Below are 24,988 nucleotides of genomic sequence, written 5' to 3' on the forward strand. Positions count from 1 at the left end.
TTTTGTAAGCATCCAAAGTTCAAATATTAACAAAATACATAAAAATGACGAAAATTTGCAAATTATTTTGAGCTAGAAATTCATAAAAATTTTCTTTTTAAATCTAAGATTTGAAAATGTAGTACAAGGTTCCTTTATAAGTTTGTCTACCTTTATCAAAAAAAATATCTACAAGCAAATCAAATTTAATTTTTATGAGAGTTTGAAATTAATATTTTTATAACATTTGATATTTATTTGATTTCTCATGTAACGATTTTCTTATTTTATTGTAATTAAAAAACGTATGACTGTAGATACTTGAAAATTTCACAGAATGTTTATATTAGTATTTTCTATAGATGATAAATTTTTAAAAATGACTCTTTTTGAGCTTTTTACGGACATTGTCAGTTTTAAATTTTTTTAGTTTTTTTTCCTATAAATATCAATAAAATTTTATTTGTAGGGTAAAAAAGCATGAAAATGTAATGCAAGGCTCCTGATATAATGTTACAATAGCAGTTGAAAAATATAAAAAATACATAGGCACAATTTTTTTTATAAGCATTTAAAGTTCGAATTTTGACAAAATTTATCAAATTTAAAATGTAATAATTATTTTGTAGTTAAAAATGTAAAAAATGTTAAACTTTTGTAGCTAAGGATCAACAATTAAAAACAAGGTTCCACGTAAATAGGTTATTATATATAAATTATTTTATTCACAATAATATCATCAAATATACTTGGTATTATCATAGGCTGACGGACCGTTTTCGCTCAGAATCGTTTTTCTTATACGGTGATATTATATCATTGAATTCAAATTTACCACCATCCATTACAGTGACCCATTTATAACCTACTGTACAGCAGAGCGACATCCACTTACCCACCTTTTTTGTATTAAATTCAGCCATGAACTTGATGCTCATTCTGTCTTGTTATTAAAAACTTTTAGTAACGATATTATATTTTATAATCTTGCATTTTAACTATATCCAAATCATTACACCGTAAGTGACACCATTAAGGTTTCAATCAATTCACTTTCATATTTATATTAAATCATCACATATTCTTGTACTCTATAGAATCCAGTTTTTATAACTATATCATTTAAAAATTAAAATATGTAAGGCGCAGCACTATGAGTTACACCAAATTAAACGTCCAGGGTAACTTTAAAGTCTTATTTTTGTTTATTTAATCACTGTTGTTCTCTTTTTAATTTTATGAGATTTTTGTGTTCTTCTTAAGTTTTATAATAATGGGTCGATCTATTTTAATTTGCTTTTATTCAAACATAAAAATAACGATCTGTACAATATTTAATCAATTATGTTGATATATAATATTGTAAGAAGGTCGAATGATAAGAAGGTGTAATGAGAACGTTACCATTTCTAACACATAATTTAATATTATATATTTATTAGTTAAACAAATCGCGATTCCAGTTACATACTAGACAGCGAGGAGGGTTATCAAGAAAATTAATTATCATTATAAATTAGTATTTAATGTATTTAAAGGCAGGCCATACTTTTTATAAATAGGTTAGTGTTTAATTAACTATAGTAGATTAATTTGGAATGAAAACATTTGTAATAAAGTTTGACAAGGTCATATCATTTAGACCGTTGTTTAATGTTGTTAGTTAAACACCATATGGCACCATTAATGATATAGGACGATATATTTTGGAATGCTAAGGGTGGACGGATGTTAGATGGACGGGCCAACATTTTTATACCATATGACCAAACTGGTCGGATCACAGCTTTGTACTGCTGGTGTAGTTTGGGTTTGAGATTTAATCTATGATTTAGAACTGGAAGAATTATATGCAGTCTGAAGTTAGCTATTTTTCTATTTGTTCAAAGGTCCAGTGTTTTTCCAAGATGTATAGTTTCGTTTTGTAATCGAATATTTATCAAATATTTATCAAGTATAATTTTGGAACATTTACCCGGTCGGAGAGCAAGAATAACTTAAATGGATTTATTTTCGTTGATTTATTTTTTATCAACAGTTTCTAGATTAGGTTCAGATAAGATTAACATGTTCTCCAAGAATTATACTGCTGTATTAATTGATTCCCTTATTAAATTATATTGTATACTTGAATATTTTAATATAATATGGTCTTTAATTATTCTAAAAGATTTCAAAAATAAAAATTAAATAAATTCATTCTTAAAGAAAAATATAGGAGTGAGCGTGCTTGGGAAATCACCCTGTATACTCAATAGTATACCCATATATATAAATGAATACCTATATTTAAGTGTATTATTAGTTTTTTATATACTATAATATGTATTATGTTTTACAGTTAAAGCAACTTAAAGCCATATACATTTTTATTTAAAATCTATGGTTTTTAATTTAATTCGAAAAAACAAAACTAACGAACTGTTTGGTAATCTTTCAACAACCAAAATAACTTTTTCATGATATTAGACGCAATGCGGGAAGATGTTTGATTCAAATAATATTTTTTTTTTCATTCCCATAAAATAAGGACTACCCTAACATACATATTATGAAATTGATGTATATTTAAAAAAAACATTATTAAATTAGGGGGTAATTAAACTTGTTTAAATTATAAACACATTTAAAAAATGTATAGATAATTATACCTATAGTTATGAAAAATAAGTAAGAATTGTATATTTAAAAAGAAAAGAAGGTTTGGGTAATCAATACTATAGTGCCTACTGCAAAAATGAACTATTATGAATAGCTTATAAACGATAATATTTTTTTTCTTGTACCTTCTGTGTTTTATTCCTAGGGCCTTATTACGAAATTGTTTTTTTTAAGACTAACCTTCAAAACATTTTCACATTTATTTAATATTTGTTTTTAAAACATCTTTATCTTTGAAACACATTTAAAGGAAACGGTGTTTAGCAAAAAAAAACACTATCAATCAGCCAAATTAACAATTATTATTCATGATATTTTATAGGTGGGTAGTATTAATTCTGAAAATTGTGCATAAGAGTTATAAGGCAAATAATAAAATATATTATTTGCTTGCGTATTAATAACCATTATAATAATTAAATAATTTTAGTCTATGATTCGCGTACGACTACTCGGGAATAATGAACCCTCTAGGAATTAATATATTTTTTTAAATCTAGTAAATATAACATTATTTTTTTTGTATGGCCTGCTGGCTTGGCACGGTAGGTGGCCTCAGCCACTAACATGTTCTGAGGCCAAGCATCAGCTGGTCTCGCTAGTTACCGGATGGGTTACCACCCGGGTTTTTAGTGACAAATCCTCGCCACATATACACGTGTTTCAAACCTTACCCTCCCGGCCTCCTCCACAATAAAAACCGACTAAAAATAGCTTTCAGGCTAAGGAACTAAATTGTCGAAGACTTAACTAAAAAAAACATTATTTTGTAAATATCTCGTTCAAAAATAATAATTTATTAATTCTTACGTATTCTCGCAACTCGCACATCATCTATTTTATGTACGGCCACGATTAACAACTTCTAGACGGTAAAATTAGTATCTTAATACTTGCTGCACATGAGTGATGAGTCACAATTACAACTGAAGTTCTAACCTTACCTAACCTAACCGAGTAATATAAAATATCACACACACACACGTTTTGGGGGCAAATAAATAGGTAATTATAAATATTTTAAAACGGGATAAACAAAGCCACCTGCGATATGCAATCGATGCCGGGTCGTCGTCTGGATTCCAGCGGCCAGCGTAGATCCAACTTGGTTCAAAATGTAACCACCTGCGGGTGAATCTTAATACGTCTCGCATCATACCAATAATTAGTTTTATAATTATTTAAATGATATGTAACTAAAAATTAAAAAATGAGATTACAAAAATCATATTTTTAAACTAAACTTACTAGATTCACTAGCAGTAAAAAAAAATCAACCGTGTCGTAAATGGATGTCTGCTCTCACATCAAAGCTTACCATGAAAATATTATATATTTTTTATTATTTTTGTTCATTGTAGTGGTAATAAATATCAAATATTAATATATACTTATATTGTTAACATGGTTCGTATATTATAGCCAATTAAGTGGAAAAAAATGTAGGAAATTTAAGTAAATTTATAATGGTTCTATATCAGTAAATCGCCATTAGTATTTATTTAAATAATAATATAGTTTATTTTCTTAAATCAATTATATTTATAAATAAACTATCAAGTTAGAAACAATATTCAAATACTAATTTCACTAAAACGCATATGATTTAGACTTGTTTTTTAACATTTTTTTTTATATCTTTATTTCGGACTTTAATCATATCAGGTACCTAGATTATTTATTCTAAGATTTACCATTTATCGTTTGAAAAATCCATAATCACTATTATAATCATTCACGCGGTTCGACCGAACTAAATTTTATACCAATCTCTGCATTTACCGAGATCAATCGGCATAAGCTCAAAACTCCAATTTTGTCGGTCGTTTAACCCATGTTTTCCCGGCACTCGTACTTTTACCGTAACACATAATATTATATGTCATTACAACAATTGGCGATGGTCTTGTCTGGTTTTCCGTCCTGCGATAATGGGACATTAAAGTTTCTGGTCTAACACCGCAGACGCAGACGATTTCCGCTAAAACGCGTTTTCTCGTTAATCGAAAGACAAAATCGACGCGATGTGCACGTCCAGTCGGACACAGCCATCGTATATCACACGAGTTAATATTGTTATTTGCAGATTTCGTCTAGAAAATGTGCTTAAGAACTGTAGACGTTTTTCTCGCCGAGATCATATCTCGGTGTCGGTGCAATACTACACTGGAATATTATATTGCCCGTTACTCGATGGTATTACATCGTCGAAACGGTCCTTTTCAAGTCTGAGCAGTATTATAATAATAATATAGTGTATACACCGTATACCCACCATAGATCGATTTCGTCGTTCGCGATCGTAATCATCGTAAATTGTTATTTATATAAAGTCACGTTACATTGTTACATAGTACGTATTATTAACGATAACGGGCCAGTCTGGCCACTAAAGGTGTACAGGCAGGATTTGTGTTTAGGGCACATAAGTCGTTATAAAATCATATGCGTACGATTTCAAATTATAATTTAACTTTTATATTATTATATTTATTGACTATCTAACTTTATAAAATAACAACATAATTGTATACTTAATTCATTTAAAGTTAATTTAAATCTTTATTTAATTTAAAATTGTAAACATCTGACTCCTTAATCATTATCTTTAAAATAAATATATATACAATATACATACCAAAATTATCTTAGCAAATATTAAATTAAAAGTCTTGACATTTATCTTGATGATCTCGCTATATTGACAATCAGCAAAAAGTAAAATAAGCTCTATTAAATGTCCATGATTTTGAGTTTGATTCAATAACGAATACGCACCTTCTTCTTTTCTTCTGTAAGAAATACCTTGTGGGTACCAATAAATATGATTAAATTAATCAATCGTTTTAGAATGTCGTTGTGAGTTTCAACTTCTTTGATTTGTTGAGACATAGCATTGCGATTTATAAGAGTACCAACATAATTATTAGAAATTACACGTAATAATGTGGCTAAAGCAGCATTTTCATGAGTTTTAGACTTTTCACGTCTTTCAATGCCATGGTAAAGACTTTTATGTTTCTTCATACAATATGCTTAAATAAACTAGCAAATTTAGATTACTGTACAAAAGTTATTGAAAATGCCACGTAATTTTAGTAATAAATAGATCGTCTTTCAACAACATAATATATTAATATGATTGGAAAAATACATCAGTACATTCTTTGTTGGTCTGCCGCCAGTCAGTTACTTATAATAATTTAGCTATATTAACACATTTGTATTTTTATGCTCATAATATTTTAAATTGTAAAATTATTTATCAAGACATAATAATATATTTTGTGGTAAAAAAAAAAGAATAGAGACCAGGGCAGCGATTATACCTAACAGTTTTGACCATGCCGACACTGATTTAACAGTGTAAAAATGTGCTTTCTTCCCTAATTTTTTTTTGTTTCTGAATTTATTATTAAGAGTATTGGGAATTTTTTACTTTTGCTTCTCCAAAGTAACAATAAAATTCACTTTCCTTCCAGAATAAATTGAAAAGTTGAAAATTACTTTTATATACAAAATATGGGTTGACCCCCCCCCCAAAAAAAAAAAAAATTTTATTGTAAAATCAGCACATTTTTCACTCCGCTCAAAATCTAAAAAATTAAGAAAAATAAATCTACTGAAATTCAATTATTAGAATATAAAATACAGTAACCAGTTTAATTTTTTTTTTTTTTTGTTTATTTGAGAAGTGTTATTTTCCATAAAGCAGAAAACAGTATTACCTATTCACTTGGATGGGTACTACAATGAACCGAGAAAATGCTACGTATCGTTTTTTTTACTCGATGAACCATTCGATTTTTGAAAACTAGTACAGAGTATTTTATGCATGTAAATTAAAATATATGAATGCAAATGCACTAATCGATACTTTCCTGTTTATCAACAGCTCAAAGAAAAATGCTTCTTTTAATTGACAAAGTTTTACTGCAAATTTGAACGTCGTGTGCAGATATTGTTTTCCTATATTAAGATTTGTCATAACTTTTAATGAGATATTTTATCGTATCGAAATAACGAACAAGTCTGGCAAACACTTTTCGCGTTGTTTTTACCAGGAGATAGCAGTTAACACAGAGTATTTTCAAAAACAAAAAGCAGGTAAGTGGACGCCACTCTGCTGTACAGTAGTTTACAAGTGGGTCAATGTATAATGGATTGTATTAAACTTGAATTCAATGATATAAAATCATTGTATAAGAAAAACGATTCTGAGCGGGAACAGTTTGTCTGTCTGGATTTTTTATATTGTTATTATTAATTATTAATATTTATAGCCAGATAGCCTGTAAGTTGAATTTATATTATAATAAGTATTATTATTAGTTTTTATTCGTTTCTATGTGGATAAATAAAGCGTGAGAAATTAAAATCCCATTTTTAGCGGTTTTTCGTAATTTTTCGGTAGTTTTTCCTATGGCATTGAATAACTATTGAGAATATCGAAAAAATGGCCTGTCTAAAGGTACCATTTTGATCCAATTTGCTAAAAGATAAGGTACTGTATGTTGAATTCGAAGCACTCCTTCTGGTAGATATTTTGTATACAGGATATAAAAAAAAAATAAATAATAAACACCATTGTAAAACCACTAGCTTCCTCTCTCCGCTCAGAATCTAAAAACCGAACGTATTCGACTATATACATTTTTTTTATTCCAATGTTTATACCATAATATCATTTTTGCAGAGGCGTGTGAAACGATTTTTACACATCAAACTTTTTGGTTTGTATTTGTAACTGTTTATCAAAAGTGAAATTGTTTTCCGATTTGTTTCTAAAGTAAATAAAAGTTAAGGCCGAACAAACAACGAATAGCGCTTGTTATCCATAATATTAGTTGAACAGAGTAAATAATGGTTTTGTTCAACCCATAAAATATTTTCGACATTTCAAGATTAATGCTTGATAGGAATAAATAATTTTTCCATTTTGTTTTTAATGATTGCGGAAAAAAATAGTCGTTCACCGTCCGATAACACATCAATGTATAAGTTTTCAAACTATAATCATTTTAGACTTAATATTTTTGACTTACGGGGTGCCGCCACTAGGTGACTTCCCCCTCCCGTCAATCAAATCTCATCAAATTTACTTATTGTATAACATGTAAATACAGATTGTTAACATATAATTTTTTGTTTAAAAAACAAAGAATAAAAACATTTTCAACTTAATAATAATATTATTATGATAAAATTATGTTATATTATGTATATTTCATTTACCGCAGTTTTAATAATTATATATGTCCAACTTAACATCATAATATTATTATAATCATTTACAATATCAATTTGAACAATATTAAAAATGTATTTATTTAGAAAGATTATAATATAAATTATTGTTTGAGACGAGCATTTGAATATATTTTGAATTACGCTTGTAATTATTTAATGCCTACTTGTTATGCGAACCTTTAACAGATGATACGTACATATACATAATATTAACTACATAAATACATGCACGTATAGTCATTAAAGTTTCATGTGTATTAAAATATTTTTATTTTTTCGTTAATTTAACTCGCGCGCAACGCTAACCCTCTGCATATTGTATTATGATACTTGTATTTTTTTTAAATATTTATTATTATTATTTTTTTTTTTTGTTTAGGTGGGTGGCTGATGACAACTGGAGTCCCTGTAGCAAAACATGTGGAGGCGGAATAAGGGTACGACACGTTTATTGTGTGGAAGAAACAAATGGCACTAGAACAAAGGTAATGAGAATTGAATTAAAAATCAAATTAAACTGGTAATATAATTACGAATGGTTTCAATGCAGTGGTTTTTTTTTTATTTTAATTCCGCCTCGAAAGCTAAAGCTGGCCGCGAAAATCTCGTCGGTAATTAAACGTTTTCCGTGGTTGCTGAACAGGCATGACGTATTATGTACATTGTACTCACATCATACCCATACGCGTATATTCATATTGTAGTTTTGAATTGACCGATTGGTTATATAATATACGCAGTTTTACTTTTTCTAGAAAACTTTATTTATCACAGCGTAGATTTTTTCTGACTAAAAATATTGACATCTGATAATATTTAAAAAAACATTGACCTATGTGCATCAAAAGGGACAGGCATTATTCATACCGTAGTAAAAAATACTGTAAAAGCGACAGTTTAACAGCCAATTGATATCACGAGTTACGAAGACAATTGCTTAATATAAATACTTATTGTTTATGTTTTGCTGTTTTATATATTTAATTATATTTACTACCTATTGAGTTTTATTTACGGGCTGAGCTCTGTGAACTAAAGTGGTCTATAAAAATTAGATTTAAATACAATACTAATATCAATAACAACAGATGTTTAATAAGAGTATATACATTTAAAACAAATCTTGACAAAAATAACAATAGTAAATTTGAAAGGTGTTCTGAATATACATTAAGCACCTCAAATTACATTTGAATAGGACGATATAAAAATAAATAAATTAATAAGGAAAATATTCATATCATATGATTTTAATATTATTATTATTAAGTTCTATAAAATTATAATATTATATATAACTATTATTATTCATATTATTTATTCATCTCGATCGAGTTTTACTTTAAATCTTACACAACAGACACATTATTACTTTTTAACACTTTTCTTAAGTTTGGTTTCATTACATTAACATTGGGCCGATGAAAATGTAGCCCCACCCTAAGAAAAACTTAAATGACGCCTCTGAATTAGGTTAGTTAATATTTGTAAATATATAACGGCGGTATAGTGACAGTTATATCAAATATGATCCACCTTATTTTTTATTTTAAATAATTTGTTAAGGAGATGATTTTTTTGAAAATATTTATATACTTACTTAGTTGTTTCTGAGTTAACAAACTTTAAGTACCAAGGATTAGTTTCCTTAATTAGGTCTAGAAGTAAATATTGATAACTCCCGTGATTTCTAATTTATATTATTAATTTATTAAACATTTATAATTGCGAAAATTGCAAAAATTGTCCATGTATATATTTAACTGTATAATATTATATTATAGTATATAGGTATTCCTAGGAAAGTACTAGGATAAATATTACATCAGAATATCGGATATCGTGATATCGATGAAACAATAATAACGCGTTTGTAATAATTTACTATTGTTAATATTCTATCATTGTGTTACACTCATCGCGGGGATATCTCGACGATATTATTAAGTCACGGATTATTTACGCTGAATATATTATATTGCAGATTTTATCAACAATCCGTATAAATAATTTCACTGTCATTTACAACAATAGCTATGACCTGCGTAATATATATATTATTATGTATACATTCGAAACCAATAAAGTTTCATAAATATTCGTAATAATAAAAATATGATTTAATATTATATTGTGTTATTGACTGTTGTACATCAATAGGTAAATAATTCAAATAATAAGTAATAAAAAATAATAATTCGTCGTCAAACCAGACGTGTGGGTTGAATGTAATAACAATATTATTATGAATAGGTAGCACTTTACACTAATAATATGTCATAATAATATAATTATATTATGTTGAATTACTGTTCATAAAAGCCTAACCAAACCTGTTCATAAAAATTAATAAAAATTAAATAACTTAATTCGTATTATACCTACACGAACTTAACATACATTTCCCACCATTGCAGTTGTATGGAGGAAAAACAGTCATCGTAGTAATAATAATTTAACAGATTTTCTGCGCTGTGCTAATTTCAAAATAAGCTATTGAAGTGTGTAGTGTCATCCGATCATAATATTATAAACTTCCCCTGACATTAATTTATACGGTTATTACAATGTCGTAATACTGTAATACTTAAACTTATGTTCCTTAAGACATATACTTAAAAAACCAATAAACTCATTGGTAAAAAAAAAATTAGCTGAGCATGTTTGATGAAACGCCAACAATATTATAATATTGCTATTGTGTAGCATAGAGCAGCTGTAATAATAAATAGTTATTGAAAAAGTAAACTGTCGTTGTCTATTATTGTAATCGTGATCGTTAGGAATGTTATACATTTTAATATTATTTATAATGTTCGTGTGCGCGACGATTGACGTCACTAATGTCTGATGTGAAATATTTCGAATTCCGAGCAAATCGAGCTGAGCGTTCGAATTTCGTCGACAATGACTTTCGCAGGAGCGAGTGTATTCCTATTTACGAACGTTGTATTTAAATTATTATCTAAAAATGTATACCCGACGGTTGAAAGCTGGTCGAATATCGACTATAATGTAAGCAAAAAGATGTCACGTTTCTTCGTGACAAACGGAAACACTATATACATTAACCAACCATTGTAATGCATTACATACGCTTTTTGGATCTATAAACCGAAAACCGAAAATCAGACGAAACCCACCGAATTACGTTATGATTACGAACCATAGTACGACAACCAACAGTGTCGGCGACAATGAGAATTATCGAATCAAATTTGTTTCTACGCGTAATACCTAGTGCATCTGTGACGAATGACGATTAGTTAAAATATGATTAAAGTAACCCGGCGTTTTAGATAGGCAAAATAGGTACACCACTGCCTAGAATTAATTTTCCGTAGGTCTCATGTCAGTGTGTTTCAGTGTATTCTTTGTTTATTGGTTTTTTTTTTTACGCATTACGCTTACTAATAATGAAATTATTACACAGCCTTTTGGACAGGTTACTCTACAGGCGAATATCACTGAAGCATAGTCGTTTTGTTGGTTTGGACGTGTGGTACGTCAAATTACATCAAAATCAACTATTGAAAACGTTTTACTCTGAAAAAAATAAGTTATAGAACGTAAACGTAATTAAAACGGATAATGAAAACAAAACAATATGGACTATCAAAACATAACGTTAAACGTGAAATAAAAATATGATTGTTCGAAAAATTACAATATAATTAAAATCTGTTTAAAAACGCATTACTATAACTAAAACAATATATATATATATATATATATATGTTTATCGTAATTTTGTATTTGTATACATAATTTTATATTCAGTTAAAGATGGTGAAAAATAATGCTAAGTATAATTCCTGTTTATTTTTAAATTATATTATTTGGAAATTCTTCATTGGAAAAAATGCTGCGACCAATACAAATGACGATTATTAATTTAGCGAGAAACTTTTATGAATGTGTGTTTAAAGTAAAATCAAAGAAGGGCTGTGACTTGTTAGTAATTAAAATTGATGGATAGGTTAAATGAAACGGTACTTATAAAAAAAACGTAACAATATAAGTTAATATAATCATAACATTAAACATTAAACGCAAAAGCAAAGTAACTTTAAAAGATCTCGAAAACTTTAAACAGTTTAAACATAAAATTTAAATAACGTTTAAATATTCTAAATAACATTAAACGTGAAAGTATGAGACGTTTTAATTCTTAGTAACATTAAAATAGAATAAATTATTTTTTTTTTTTTAAATCCAAGTATTGATCAAAATACGATACATGTATAACTATTATAAATTAGCATATAGCATAATATCACTATAGTAATATTATATATCTACAAGGAATAAGGGCTGAAAGCTATATTTTATGTAACACCAAAAATTTAGTCAAAATCAATAGTTTTTTAAGTTATACCACGCAGTTTTAATTTACTTAAAATTGCACTGAATTTGATAGTCAATCTCTGCTATAATACCACTCAAATATAAAAGCTGATACGTACTATCTCTTTTAGCTGTGGGATTTTGTTTTGGCACTCATTGTGCTCGTGGTCACATTATTATAACCTATCTTCCCGAAAAAGATTTACAGTTTGACAGGCTGATCTCTGAACAGTGAATACCACCCGATATAATACCGTCGCAACACCTACTTCGCCAATCACTTTTTTTATTTTATGACATGATATGTATAAAGGCATTGAGAAGATGGCTAGAAATTTTTGGTTCACCACTCACCACTTCATCATCAGTTTCATTTTGTAAGTTAATTTCGATATTTAAATCTGTCAAGAAGTTCCATCACTGGATCACTTCTTCCTTCAAACCTCCAACCCATCAACTCTCACAGCGCTTATACTTATTGTAAAAAACACATTTACATATTGTATAAATAAATATTGTAACAAAACAAAAAATTTCGATTTTACCTAATGATTTTTACATATATTATTTGTTCAATATTAATGTTCAATATCTATACATGAAGATTTTGAAAGTTACACATAGAACACAATCACAAATATTAGTGGTTAACGTCTAAGGTCTTTATATTAGAAAAACTACCTATTTGAAAGAATTTTGAACAAACATGAAAAGTAGAAAATACTACTCACGACAAACAAACGTGAAAATTAGTACTTAGGTATATACATTTTTTTTTTTTGTAAACCTGTAAGTTGCACGTAACAGCTGCTGTGCACGAGCATGATTTGCAAAAGTCATAATATAATAAATTTGTATATTTCTCTTTTTTTAAAAGCCCCCAAAAAATAGACGTATATCCGTGTGGTTAATCTAGTGAAATAGCCTTCGGTACAATAGCAATATTAAATACAATTATATCATGGAATAATGCGCTCAAGCGTGTGTTAAGAACACATATAATACCTACGATAATATTATAAGGACCAAATGAGTATATTATTCTGTAACGCCTGCAACTACATATAACAACAATATCGTATAGGTGGAAGGGCTCGTAGAAGAGTCGTTGGGTGTGGTGAGGAGAGGGTGGAGAGCCGCGTATGGCGGCGAAAGCGTTCCAAAAATTCGAGACGGAGGCCAAAAAGTTACGTTCCCACGGCGGTCGTTAACGAACTCTCCCCGCATGGCGTAGTGGTGCTAAGTAAGCGCGTCCGTCCGTATACACTTATCATGTGTGTGTGTGTGTGTGTGTGTGTGTGTGTGTTTGCAGTTACATACTTATATAATATATATATTGTTGTAATTTATAGGCACAAATAATAACTATATATATTATCCACTGGGTGATTCACTAAGCCTGATCACACACATTTTTTCTTTAATAATTCATTTATTCAAATTCTGATTGTTGGAATTTTTAATCATAAAGACCAAATTTTAAAATTCTTGTGATTTTTATATATCTCAAGTGGATATAAAGACATCTGATTTTCTAATGAAAACTCGCCTTTTTTGCTGGAAATAATTATTATTTAGTGGATTATGTTTTTGAAAATTTTTGATGTACCTAATTCAAAATTCAAACAAGTTCTCAGTTATTAAAATGTTTATACCAAGGATAAGAGCTAATAGTCTTAAAAAATGAATTTATAAAAAATATTTAATAGAATAATAATATGTGATATTGGGTCAAGAATTTATTTTACTTTGATAACTTTTACAATTTATAAATGTTGATAGATTAATAATATTTACTAAAATGTTCATATCCATAGGTTTACCCCTTTATCTTCCGAACCCATTATCATGGATCTATATTCCTATTAGTACACAAATTTAAATAACTCAAAAACTTCTATTTTAAATTTTGATTTTAACACTACGTATTTTTTAGATTTTGAAAATAATTATATTATGTCTTTAAGCTAGTAGGTATATTCAAAAAATCTAAATATTGAAGAAAAGGTTGTGAGAATCATTCTGTATATGATATATACCTATTTTATCGTATATTATCCCCGGCGTTTTATTGTAGGCTGGAGTGTCTAATGTTATGCTTATAAATTTGGTCAAATTTTGACCAGAAAGAAAGAAAACTTGATAGAAAACCTAAGGTGGACATTTTGTTAAAGCTATCGACTTATAGATATATTATGTTTACATGATATAAAAAACAACACAATTTAATACTTTTTGTTTTTTTTTTTTTAAATAAACATTTTCCTAAAATATCAATATTCTTCGAATGTAAAACATTTTCAATTGTAAAATCATACAAATCAAAATATTGAGATATTGAAATAATATACATAAATATTACATTACTATGGTTAGCCTTGAGTCAGTATAAAGTTGTTTTTTTCAGGTCCAATTTAATAAAATCAGCTTGCATTATGAATCTGTGTTCTCATATTTTGGTTGATAGCTGCTGTTGATAGCTTAAGTAATATTAATTCTATAATGGCTTAAATTATGTGACCATTAGAAGCAAAATTAAGTTAAGGAAATAAATTTAAAATGATTTCTTGTTATGATTGTATAATAAAATTACATCTATCCAGATTTCATAATCGTTTTTAGCAACAATGATTTATTTTTTAGTACGAAAATATTATAAGTCTTGCCGGTAACAAATCATATTATATTATTATAGGTATCTACTATGTATGAAAAGTAAAATAAATTAGAAATCTTTTATGATAATATTTCGTCTATTACATTTATAACATAACATCACACACAACTGTAAAAATCAAAACGAGCTGTTTACGTTCAAACGAGTTATGTAATTTGTAATGTGTTTGGGCAAATAGGTATACCTACTGTGTTTGGGTGAACATTTTAAATATTGTATATTGTGTTTAAGAAAATTTCATGTTTCTCTCTCTTTTTAATAGAACTGAAACCGATTGTGAATACCATAGGTATGATTGAATAATATGTTCGACTTGCTCGTATTATAAAAATAGTATAAATATAAATTATAATATTCATCAATAATAACACTTAACGAATTAAAAATAATAATAAATTGAATTGTATTTAATATATTGAATTTCAGCAGATTTATTGGTTATTATATTTTTCTAAAAAATTGATTCAATAAGATTCTATTGTCATAATTTCTTCAATACTTTTCATTATGACGTAATAAACTGCACATACGTATACAGGGTGATTTATTAAGCGTAAAACACTCATTATCTCAAAAAGTATTAATGTTTTCGAAAATATTTTTTTATATAGTTTCAATTTGTTAAAAAAACAACATTTTTATTAAAAATTATATTTTTAAATATTTTTTATCCTTATAATTTTTTAAGTTTTTACTTTTTTGAATGACATCATAGTGTTTTAATTTCATTTTCCAAAGCAGAATATTTTCTAAGTATTTTAATACATAAATATCGAATTTAGGACGAGTAGTTTATGAGTTATAAGTATTTAAGGTTTTGACAAGCGGAGTAGTGGACACACATTTGCGGGGTAACCCCTATCACTCCACTCCGCCCATCTAAACTTTAAATGCTTATACATCATAGACTACTCGCCCTAAATTAGATTTTTATGAATCAAAATACTTAGAAAAATATTCTGCTTTGGAATATGAATTTAAAACTCTATGCTGTCATTCAAAAAAGTAAAAAACTTAAAAAATTATACAGATATTTTTTAATAAAAACAGTTTTTTTAACAACTTGAAACTATGTAGAAAAATATTTTCAAAAACATTAATACTTTTTGAGATAATGAGTGTTTTACGCTTTATGAATCACCCTGTATGTCAATGGGTGAAACCTATTGCGACGGTTTCATATTTCATATCCTGATTGCACCCCGTAAAAAATATGCAGGAAATAATGTTTACAATGGTTATTAAAACTAAATAAATATTTCGATTTTCTAGTATGTTCCTGTAAAATTATATTCCATAACTAGATATTTTAGATTGTATTTATTATTCAATATTTTTTTTAGCTTTTTATATAGGTAAATATTATTTTTTAAGTAGGTTTAAATAAGTAAAATATTTGAAGATCATTTAAATAAAATAATAAAAGATAAATTTATCTAGTGTAAACTAGATTCAACTATACACAGTCAATTGAAAAAAAAAACAATATGAATTAAACGTATTATATTATTATGCTGTATATCGATTATTATTTTATTAACAATCGGTGGAATCAACATAATAATAATTAACGTCAGGTGGAATCGTTAAAATCCCCATAGACAGAACTCAGATTGTTAATTGTTGAGCTCATTGTAGTCGTATTATACTCGTCCAAAATACATTTTTTACAACTCACCAAAACACGTCATTTGAAATTCGTATGTGGTTAAAAATAGCAATTAGAACAAACGCATTACGGCCATTAAAATACGTGTAGCAATGCAACCTCAATTAATAATTTAACCATTTTACCAACCCGCACGATGAACATACATTTTATATGAAACCAATAAATACGTCCAATATCCACGTTATTAGTTTGGTAATATGGTCGTTTTTGAGTCGACCTTATATTAAACGATTTGGTTTGTTTGTTGGGTCGAATAACTTTGATTCGACAATATTAACAACAGCGATTGCAATAAGTGAAAGCCACAGGCGACCGTTTCAGACACGCGTAGATGTGACACACCGTGTAATAATATATTTTATATTCGACAAAACCTACGTCATTCAGCTACATACGACAACATTATATTAATATTATAGTCTGAGTATAGTTAGATTTGTTCGATCCAATAGCGAGTACCTACATAATACATAGGGTTTAATTCAATAGTAAATAAATACAAACATTTTTAGTTGTACCACTGCCACGTGTAGTTTCGGTCTTTCGGATATTGTCATTAAGTATAATATATTAATATTGTATATTATATTAGCACGGTTCGAATTTCAAAGGTTAATCATCTAACCAGAATTAAGACGTTTAGTGGCCCAGTGGTATATACTTGGTTGCAAATTCTACAATAAATAATAATAGTATAATAATAAAAATAACAACATATAAGATAGGTATTGAATTTTTTTTTTTTATTGGTCTAGCGCCCGGCAACTATGACCATTAGCTATTGTGGGGGTTGTGGTTGTAACGGTACACTTAAGCCATTGGGTGGTTATTTCAACTGTGGGGAGGGTACTGTAGGTTTTTGATAAATACATGTGTTGGGTTTTGGCAGAATTTGAAATTGGGCACCCGTTAGTTTCTGTCATGCCCGGTCGGGGGACAGTTTCCTGTTCAGAGAGAGGAGCCGCCCGTGGTCGAGATTCGAACCGGCGACAGTACGCGTCGGAACCGATGCCATAGTCAGCTCGGCCACTCCGTCCCCCGGTATTGAATTTATCGTAAAATGTTTCACACAATAATATTGTTCAAGAATTATTAAATATTTAAATATGTAATTTGATTTATAAACAATTTTAAAACTAATAAATATTTGTATGGTTATAATATTAAACCTAATATTATAAGCGTAAATATAAAATATATTTAATTTGATAATAAACTGAAAATAACAATATATCTATAATAGAGAAATGCTTTAATTTATATTTAGGTTTCAGTAAATATAGGTTTTTATATAATTTTTATAGTAATTAATAATAATAATATTGTAACAATCATTAAGAATAATTTCATACTTCAATACTATGGTCTATGAACGACTAGTTGATATAATTTTACACTGATTGCAGTATATTAGGCCTAGGATCCACGGGGTCCTTTAATCTGAACTTGAATATCACGAAGATTAAAATTCTCCCCCATTCCATAAATATCCTACCGGTTCGATGTCAATTATTTATATAATTTATGTTTACAATCTCTACGAGTGATTCGAAAACTAGATATATATAGGTACCTTGCACACTACAATATTTAATATTATATAACTACAGTGTATATTAAATATTAACCCGTTCGCTACCAGTCGGTAGACACTAGACGCACGCCATACACAAATAATGTAGTCCATATATTGTTGTCGAGTACCTACTCATTTCCCGGAGAATTCAATTATTCCGTATTATATTCACTTCGAGTCTCATCGCTCGCTTTTTAGCCCCTCTGAACAACTCCACCAGCATCTAACCCGCAACATAACCGATCTCAACAGTGAACGACTATATTATAATCGATTATTGTTAATAAACAATATTAATAATGATACGATTCGTTCGGAAGAAACGTGCGTTTACGGTTATTTTCACGTTGTATTATACAATAATAATAACAATGCGGTGTACCACTGTACTTCGCAATAATTACTACCAATGGCGTTTCTTGTTGGTGAAGGGTATAAGAGTTCTATTCTTGGGCCTGAACTGATGTTTATGTTGTACCGTCGGGCGCCGGTGAATATAATAGGTTTCATTAATTTTCCTTATTTTAATTTAATCGAACTGTATATATTATAAAGTAGCAAATTTAAATTAATAATATTTTACCATTGACTATTCTTATTTCCGTTGATTTTAATAATTGGGGGGGGGGGGGGGGGGGGGTTAATCCAGTCACTAGGCCCATCCCGTCTCGCAACAAATTATCCAGCCATCTCTATCCATTGCCAAATACTTCCAGTTTGACCCACTTCTTAATCGTTTGACATCCCTCTTGACTGTATCTTCCCAACTCAGTTTTGGTCTTTCCAAGGGTATTTCGCATACTTTTGTATACAATATAACCTATATATTAAATGGTAATCGACGAAACCAGATATAATTACTATTATTTAGAGGTGACCGTTACATAAAGGTGATCGCTGTATAGAGTGCATGCAAATTAAAATAATATACCAAATACATATGTACTGAAATCTATATTTATGAGATGTGCAACACTGACAAGTTATCTATATAGTATATGTGCATACAATATTAAATATTTTGAAATTTGTTGCATATTAAAATTTTTTAAAATGTGCGCTACATATTATTATAAAATATATTAAAATAAAACAGTGGGTAAGTGGATGTCGCTCTGCTGTACAGTAGGTTACAAGTGGGTCACTGTAAGGAATGGTGTTAAATTTGAATTCAATGATATAGGTAAAGCATTGTATAAGATAAACGATTCTGAGCGAAAACGGTCAGTCAACCAATGTTATTATTAAGTATATTTGATGATATTATTGTGAATATAGTAATTTATATATTTACCTATTTACGTGGAACCTTGTTTTAAATGTTCAATCCTTAGCTATAAAAGTTGAACATTTTATAAATGTTTATCGACAAAATAACTATTAAATTTTAAATTTGATAAATTTTGTCAAAATTTGAACTTTAAATACTTATAAAAAAAACTGTGCCTAAGTATTTTTAATATTTTTCAACTGCTATTGTAACAATATATCAGGAGCCTTGCTTTAAACTTTCACGCTTTTTTCCCAACAAATAAAATTTATATTGATATTTATAGAAAACAAAACTAAAATAATTGAGAACTGACAATGTCCGTAAACAGCTCAAAAAAAGTCAAATTATTTTCAAAATTTTATCGTGTATAGAAAATGAAAAAATATAAACACTCAGTAAATTTTTCATGTATCTATAGTTATTCGTTTTTGAATAACAATAAAATAACAAAACCGCTACGTGAGAAATCGAGTGAATATCCAATATTGTAAAAATATGAATTTCAAACGCTCATAAAAATTAAATTTGATTTGGTTATAGACATTTTTTTTTTTTGATAAAGGTAGACAAGTTGATGAGGAATCTTGTATTACATTTTCAAATCTTAGATTTAAAAAGAAAAAATGTTATGAATTCTCAACTCAAAATAATTTGCTAATTTTCGTGATTTTTCCGTATTTTGTCGAGATTTGAACTTTAAATGCTTATAAATAAAAACCGTGACTAAGGATTTTTAATATTTTTCAAATTTCACTATAACAATATAAGTAGGAGCCTTGTATTAAATGTCCAAGCTTTTTTACCCAACAAATAAAGTTTTATTGACATTCATAGAAAAAAAGAATAATAAAATTGGAAACAGAAAATGTTCCTAAACAGTTCAAGACAAATGAAAATATTTTGAAAATTTTATCATGTATATAAAATGCAAATATAAACGACGAGTGAAAATTTCATGTATTTGTTTGTTCATTTGTTTTAGAGTTACACCAAAAGTCAAAATCGATTTTGTGGAAAACCGATTTTGCGTAAAAATTCCCATTCCTCCTTAATTTTTATGTTGTTTTTCCCGGCGCTTTTGAAAACAATTGGGAATTTTAAAATTTGAACTGCCAAATATACCAACTAGATTCACTTTCCCATCAAACAAAATACTGTTGAAGAAAATCAAACCAGTTATACTGTCTCAAACCGTGATGACAGACACTAAAATAAATTTAAAAATTAAAAAGGTGGGTAAGTGGATGTCGCTCTGCTGTACAGTAGGTTAAAGAAACCCCAAACAGACATGAAAAAAATACATTCATCGCTCCGCTTAAAATCTAAAAAATAAATTTAAAAAAAACACATTGTAAAAACAATACATTTATCGTTCCACTCAGAATCTAAAATTGGGTAATATTCGTTTGTTTTATTTTAATTTTATTATTTGAAACTTTGCACTTCATAATGCACTCAATTGACATTGAACACTGATGATATTAAAGGTCAATAAGAAAACTATAAAACAATTTTCTATTTTAGTTACTTCGGCGTATAATTATTCTGTAAATCTGAATAGTTGGAAAAAAAATGGTGAAATATATTCATACTTTGACCATTATTTGGAGTGCTTATTATATAGTGGTATTAATGTATTTTCTCCCGTAACACTTGATGGGACCAAAAAAAATTACCGTTACATAGAAGTGACCGAAAGTTTTGCTGTATTTTATATTTTTATACTATCAATATTTTCAAATATACTTTATTTTAAATGGTTGGATATAATACTGTATATACGAGTATAGCAAGTCAGCGTGTGTGGGAGTTTAAAATCGTAGATAGAGCTAAAGAGGACACCTATTTACTGATTAATATTATATTTGGTACTTGGTAGTATGAACTACTATGAAGGGATATCAAAGTAATAGTAAATAGATGGGAGCCAAGGAGTGGTAATAGTTTCGTCGACTGTAAACGCGTACATACAGCACGTCATATTATGTTTATATAATTTAGTGTCATCTGTGAGCTTATCAGCAATACACGTGTGGGGTACATACGGTGTAAATAAATCCAATAATATGTATATTTAATTAAGTTTAACAAGATGGAATATTTATACATTATGTTAATATTATTCGAATGAACAATAAACAGCGTTGTTCGCACGACGAGTTTCTATTATTTGCGTTGTTCGACATTACTGCGCTGTCTCCCTATACTCACCACTGCATTAAAATTCCCAAAAGGGCATCGTAAAGTTCTTTTGTTCATTTCGTTTCGTGTTCGATTTTCTTCCGACGCGTATTTTTAAACCCAACAGCAGCAGCACACAATGCAAGCTTTCGATAAACACTCGCTGCCGTGGAGTCGAGAGAAGTCCAACGTATTGCGCGTTGAGACTTCTCCGAAAATAAATTAACGAAAAACACGACATTAAATATAAATCAATCCTGCACGTGGTATACGGTGGTTGGGGGGGGGGGGGGGGGGGGTGCAACAATGAGCGCGCGTATCTCGTAACGATACTGTGTCACGTAAGGTTTATTCGAAAGCCGAAGAAAGAAAACAGAATAAGCCATAAAAATCAAAATCCGAGGTTTTATTGTGGTTCGTAAAATCAATGTAAATACAAATAGCTGTTGATATAAAAATAAATCTCGGTATAAATTAGAGTCTCGGGGAATCGTATAATTGTATTTTACCCGTCGGTATATAATAATTTATGCACAATAACGGAAAAAAAAAACACCGCACATATTTTGCTGTTGTACGCGCAGATACTCAACCGGGTCGCCACGGCTGGTGTTCGATGAACATTACGAAATTACATACTCTGAACTCGATTTTTGGTTTATGTGTATAATAATATATTATTAATATGTATACTGTATAGTTACTTTAATGGAAATTGTTTCAATTTTACTCGCGTGCGGGTGGGTATAATAGGTACAAGAGTGGGTATACAAGGGATTATAATGCACGTTCTTGATTCGAAGCTCACTTGAGTAAGTAAATGAAATAACGTTTAAACAATATTTGGCAAGACGATTACTGAATTGAAGTATTAAGGGGATTCCATATCGTGATTTTCTGTTTTTGTCTAACACACGCGCGACATAGGATTTTTGACGGATTCTTTGCCAAACATATCAATTGATCTAATGAAGTGATGGGAATTCTAAAAACAGATTTGAATTCGTTATCAAGTCTACTTAAAATCGACTTTCCCACAATTTTGATTTTAGCTTCTCCAAAAATTTAAATACTAAAATGTTTAAATACTCTTTTTTAACATGACGTTTTCTGGAATTTGGGGGATAATATCAAAAATTTGGGAAAGTCGATTTCATGTAGACTTGACGACGAATTGAAATCTGTTTTCAGAATTCTTATCGCTTCAATAGATCAATTGGAATGTTTGGCAAAAAACACGTCTAAAATACTATGTCGCGCGTGTGTTAGACAAAAACAGAAAATCACGGTATCGAATCCCCTTAAAGGTAAGTTTAAGTAGGTACCTAAGTAAATATATTTTAATGATTTTATTGTTATTATTTTTTTAAGTTTTTAAATATTTGTACGACTTTGCACATTTGTAATGTCACATTCTAATTCAAATACTCAAACATCGAATTATAATTATATATTACTACAATACTACTTATAAGTTATCATGAAGGATGTACCTATTCTTTGTGCAAGTCTAAACAACTACCTATTTAATACACATCACTTTCGTTTATTGTAAAAAATTTGTTAAAAAAAATGTTTTAGTCAGAGCTTATGAATAGGTATTTAAAACATAGACGAGCAGAGTGGAGAAAAATATTAATTCGCTATTACGCTCATTTAAACTTTAAATACATTTAACTATAATTAACTGTCAAAAAAGTAAAAAGGAAAAAAATTAGAATGATAAAAAATAGTAAAAGTGTAAAGACATCAAATAGTAATAATAAAAAAAATATTTCCACTTTTCGAAAAAAATAGCGTTTACTTTTAAAAGAATAACCTTGTACCTACCTAAATATATATGACGGGTAAATCATACATACACATCGATCGTGTTTCAAAGTGTTACGATTATTATTATTGTAATACGTTTTGACGTACAATCAATGGAAAATCACTCGCATAACACGCACAAACCATAAAAACTTTACATTTCCTTTTTTTTTTATTAGATCGTTTATAGTGCATTAAACCAGGGGATATTACGCTCACATTTAAATTTCAATTGACGTGCAAATTATTGAGTTTTTTTCGATACCTACAAATTGTATTGCATATAAACATTTGCACGATTGTTTAAGGGTATGAAATACAAGTTTTTTTTTGTCAGACGTTTCGATTTACGGTACACTTTATGAACCCCCCAACACTATACTGCGCATACCTACGACCGACTAGTACAATTTAATTGACTGAATTAAAGAGCTCGGCAATAATATAATATAGTGTTCATAATAACAGTCACGAATGCGCATCGAGTTGTGCGAGCCTATAAAAAATAATCGAATAAGGATTAGTGGTGGAATTAAGTAGGTATAGTGGTGTTATTTTTTTTTTTCATTTAAATGTTTAATTTTTTTTTTCGTACTCTGTTCCTCGGGTACGAGTAAAACGTCGTCGTCGTAAAATGAATTGAGAACGTTTGACCGTAAAAAAAAATTAACTATATTATAATAACTACGGTAGGTATTTCCATAATAATTATTATTGTGAAATCTCCGTGTTCGTGCATTTATTTTTAAGATCATAAGCCAATGATAAAATCAAATTTAAATAAAAACTAACTTTGAATATTCACCGCATATAGACCCCTCCGAGACTGTTTTAGGAAATACACGGACAGCTCCGGAATTTACGGCGACGTGGGTAAACCGTCATTTATGTATAATACTGTTAAACAAATTTGCTATGTAGCGAAATACATTATAATAATATCAGTGTAATACTTTGTAGAAACTTAGATAATGTAATTCATAACAGCTTTTACTCTAAATTCGGAAATGTTTACGTCCCCTATTTATTTCGGTGAAACTTAAACAATAATAAACTTTTTTGATCGTTTAACTCGCGCAGCATTCGCAAGCATGTCAAAATCGGATTTCCACATTACGACTATTCGTTTCGGGAAAATTAAGTATAAATAATAATAATAATTAATAGACAAATACAGTATGCGACGCGACAATATAATATACTGAAGTGAAACTACGTCCACGCGTATCTCAACACGCACATTTTTTTTTTGTAATTAACACGTTATCACTCTATGATTTAAAAAAAATTAATAAAAATATTTCCTTCGGGCCGGATTTGAACCAGCGACCTATGGATATCTATGACGTTTACACCACTACAGTCCACCGCTCTACCAACTGAGCTACCGAAGGTTGATAAATGTAGATCATTTTAGCGCATTTAAACCAACGGGTTCGCTTTCACCGCAGAAATCCCCTTTAGCGGAACCGGTCAAACGTGCGCCGGACTAGTATTATAATAATTATCGTAATTTCCTCGTGGGCACACTGCCCAGCGTACCGAATACACTCGGGTGTA

The 24,988-nt window shown here is 28.9% G+C and overlaps 1 protein-coding gene and 1 non-coding gene across 7 annotated transcripts in view; one reads left to right on the forward strand and one right to left on the reverse strand.

The window, feature by feature from the left end:
• LOC132939579 (ADAMTS-like protein 1) overlaps window positions 1-24,988 on the forward strand; it is a 204,014-nt gene that overhangs the window by 130,307 nt on the left and 48,719 nt on the right. For all 6 annotated transcript variants that reach the window (XM_061006828.1, XM_061006830.1, XM_061006832.1 and 3 more), the window contains exon 8: window positions 8,270-8,375. In XM_061006828.1, the coding sequence (XP_060862811.1) occupies window positions 8,270-8,375 (106 nt within the window). The remainder of the gene's footprint in view (window positions 1-8,269; window positions 8,376-24,988) is intronic.
• Window positions 24,731-24,822, reverse strand: Trnay-gua (transfer RNA tyrosine (anticodon GUA)). Its single transcript is given in 2 exon segments — window positions 24,731-24,766; window positions 24,786-24,822. It is a non-coding gene; the product is annotated as a tRNA-Tyr (tRNA).

This window comes from Metopolophium dirhodum, chromosome 2 (genome assembly GCF_019925205.1).
Source record: "Metopolophium dirhodum isolate CAU chromosome 2, ASM1992520v1, whole genome shotgun sequence".
Lineage (NCBI taxonomy): Eukaryota > Metazoa > Arthropoda > Insecta > Hemiptera > Aphididae > Metopolophium > Metopolophium dirhodum.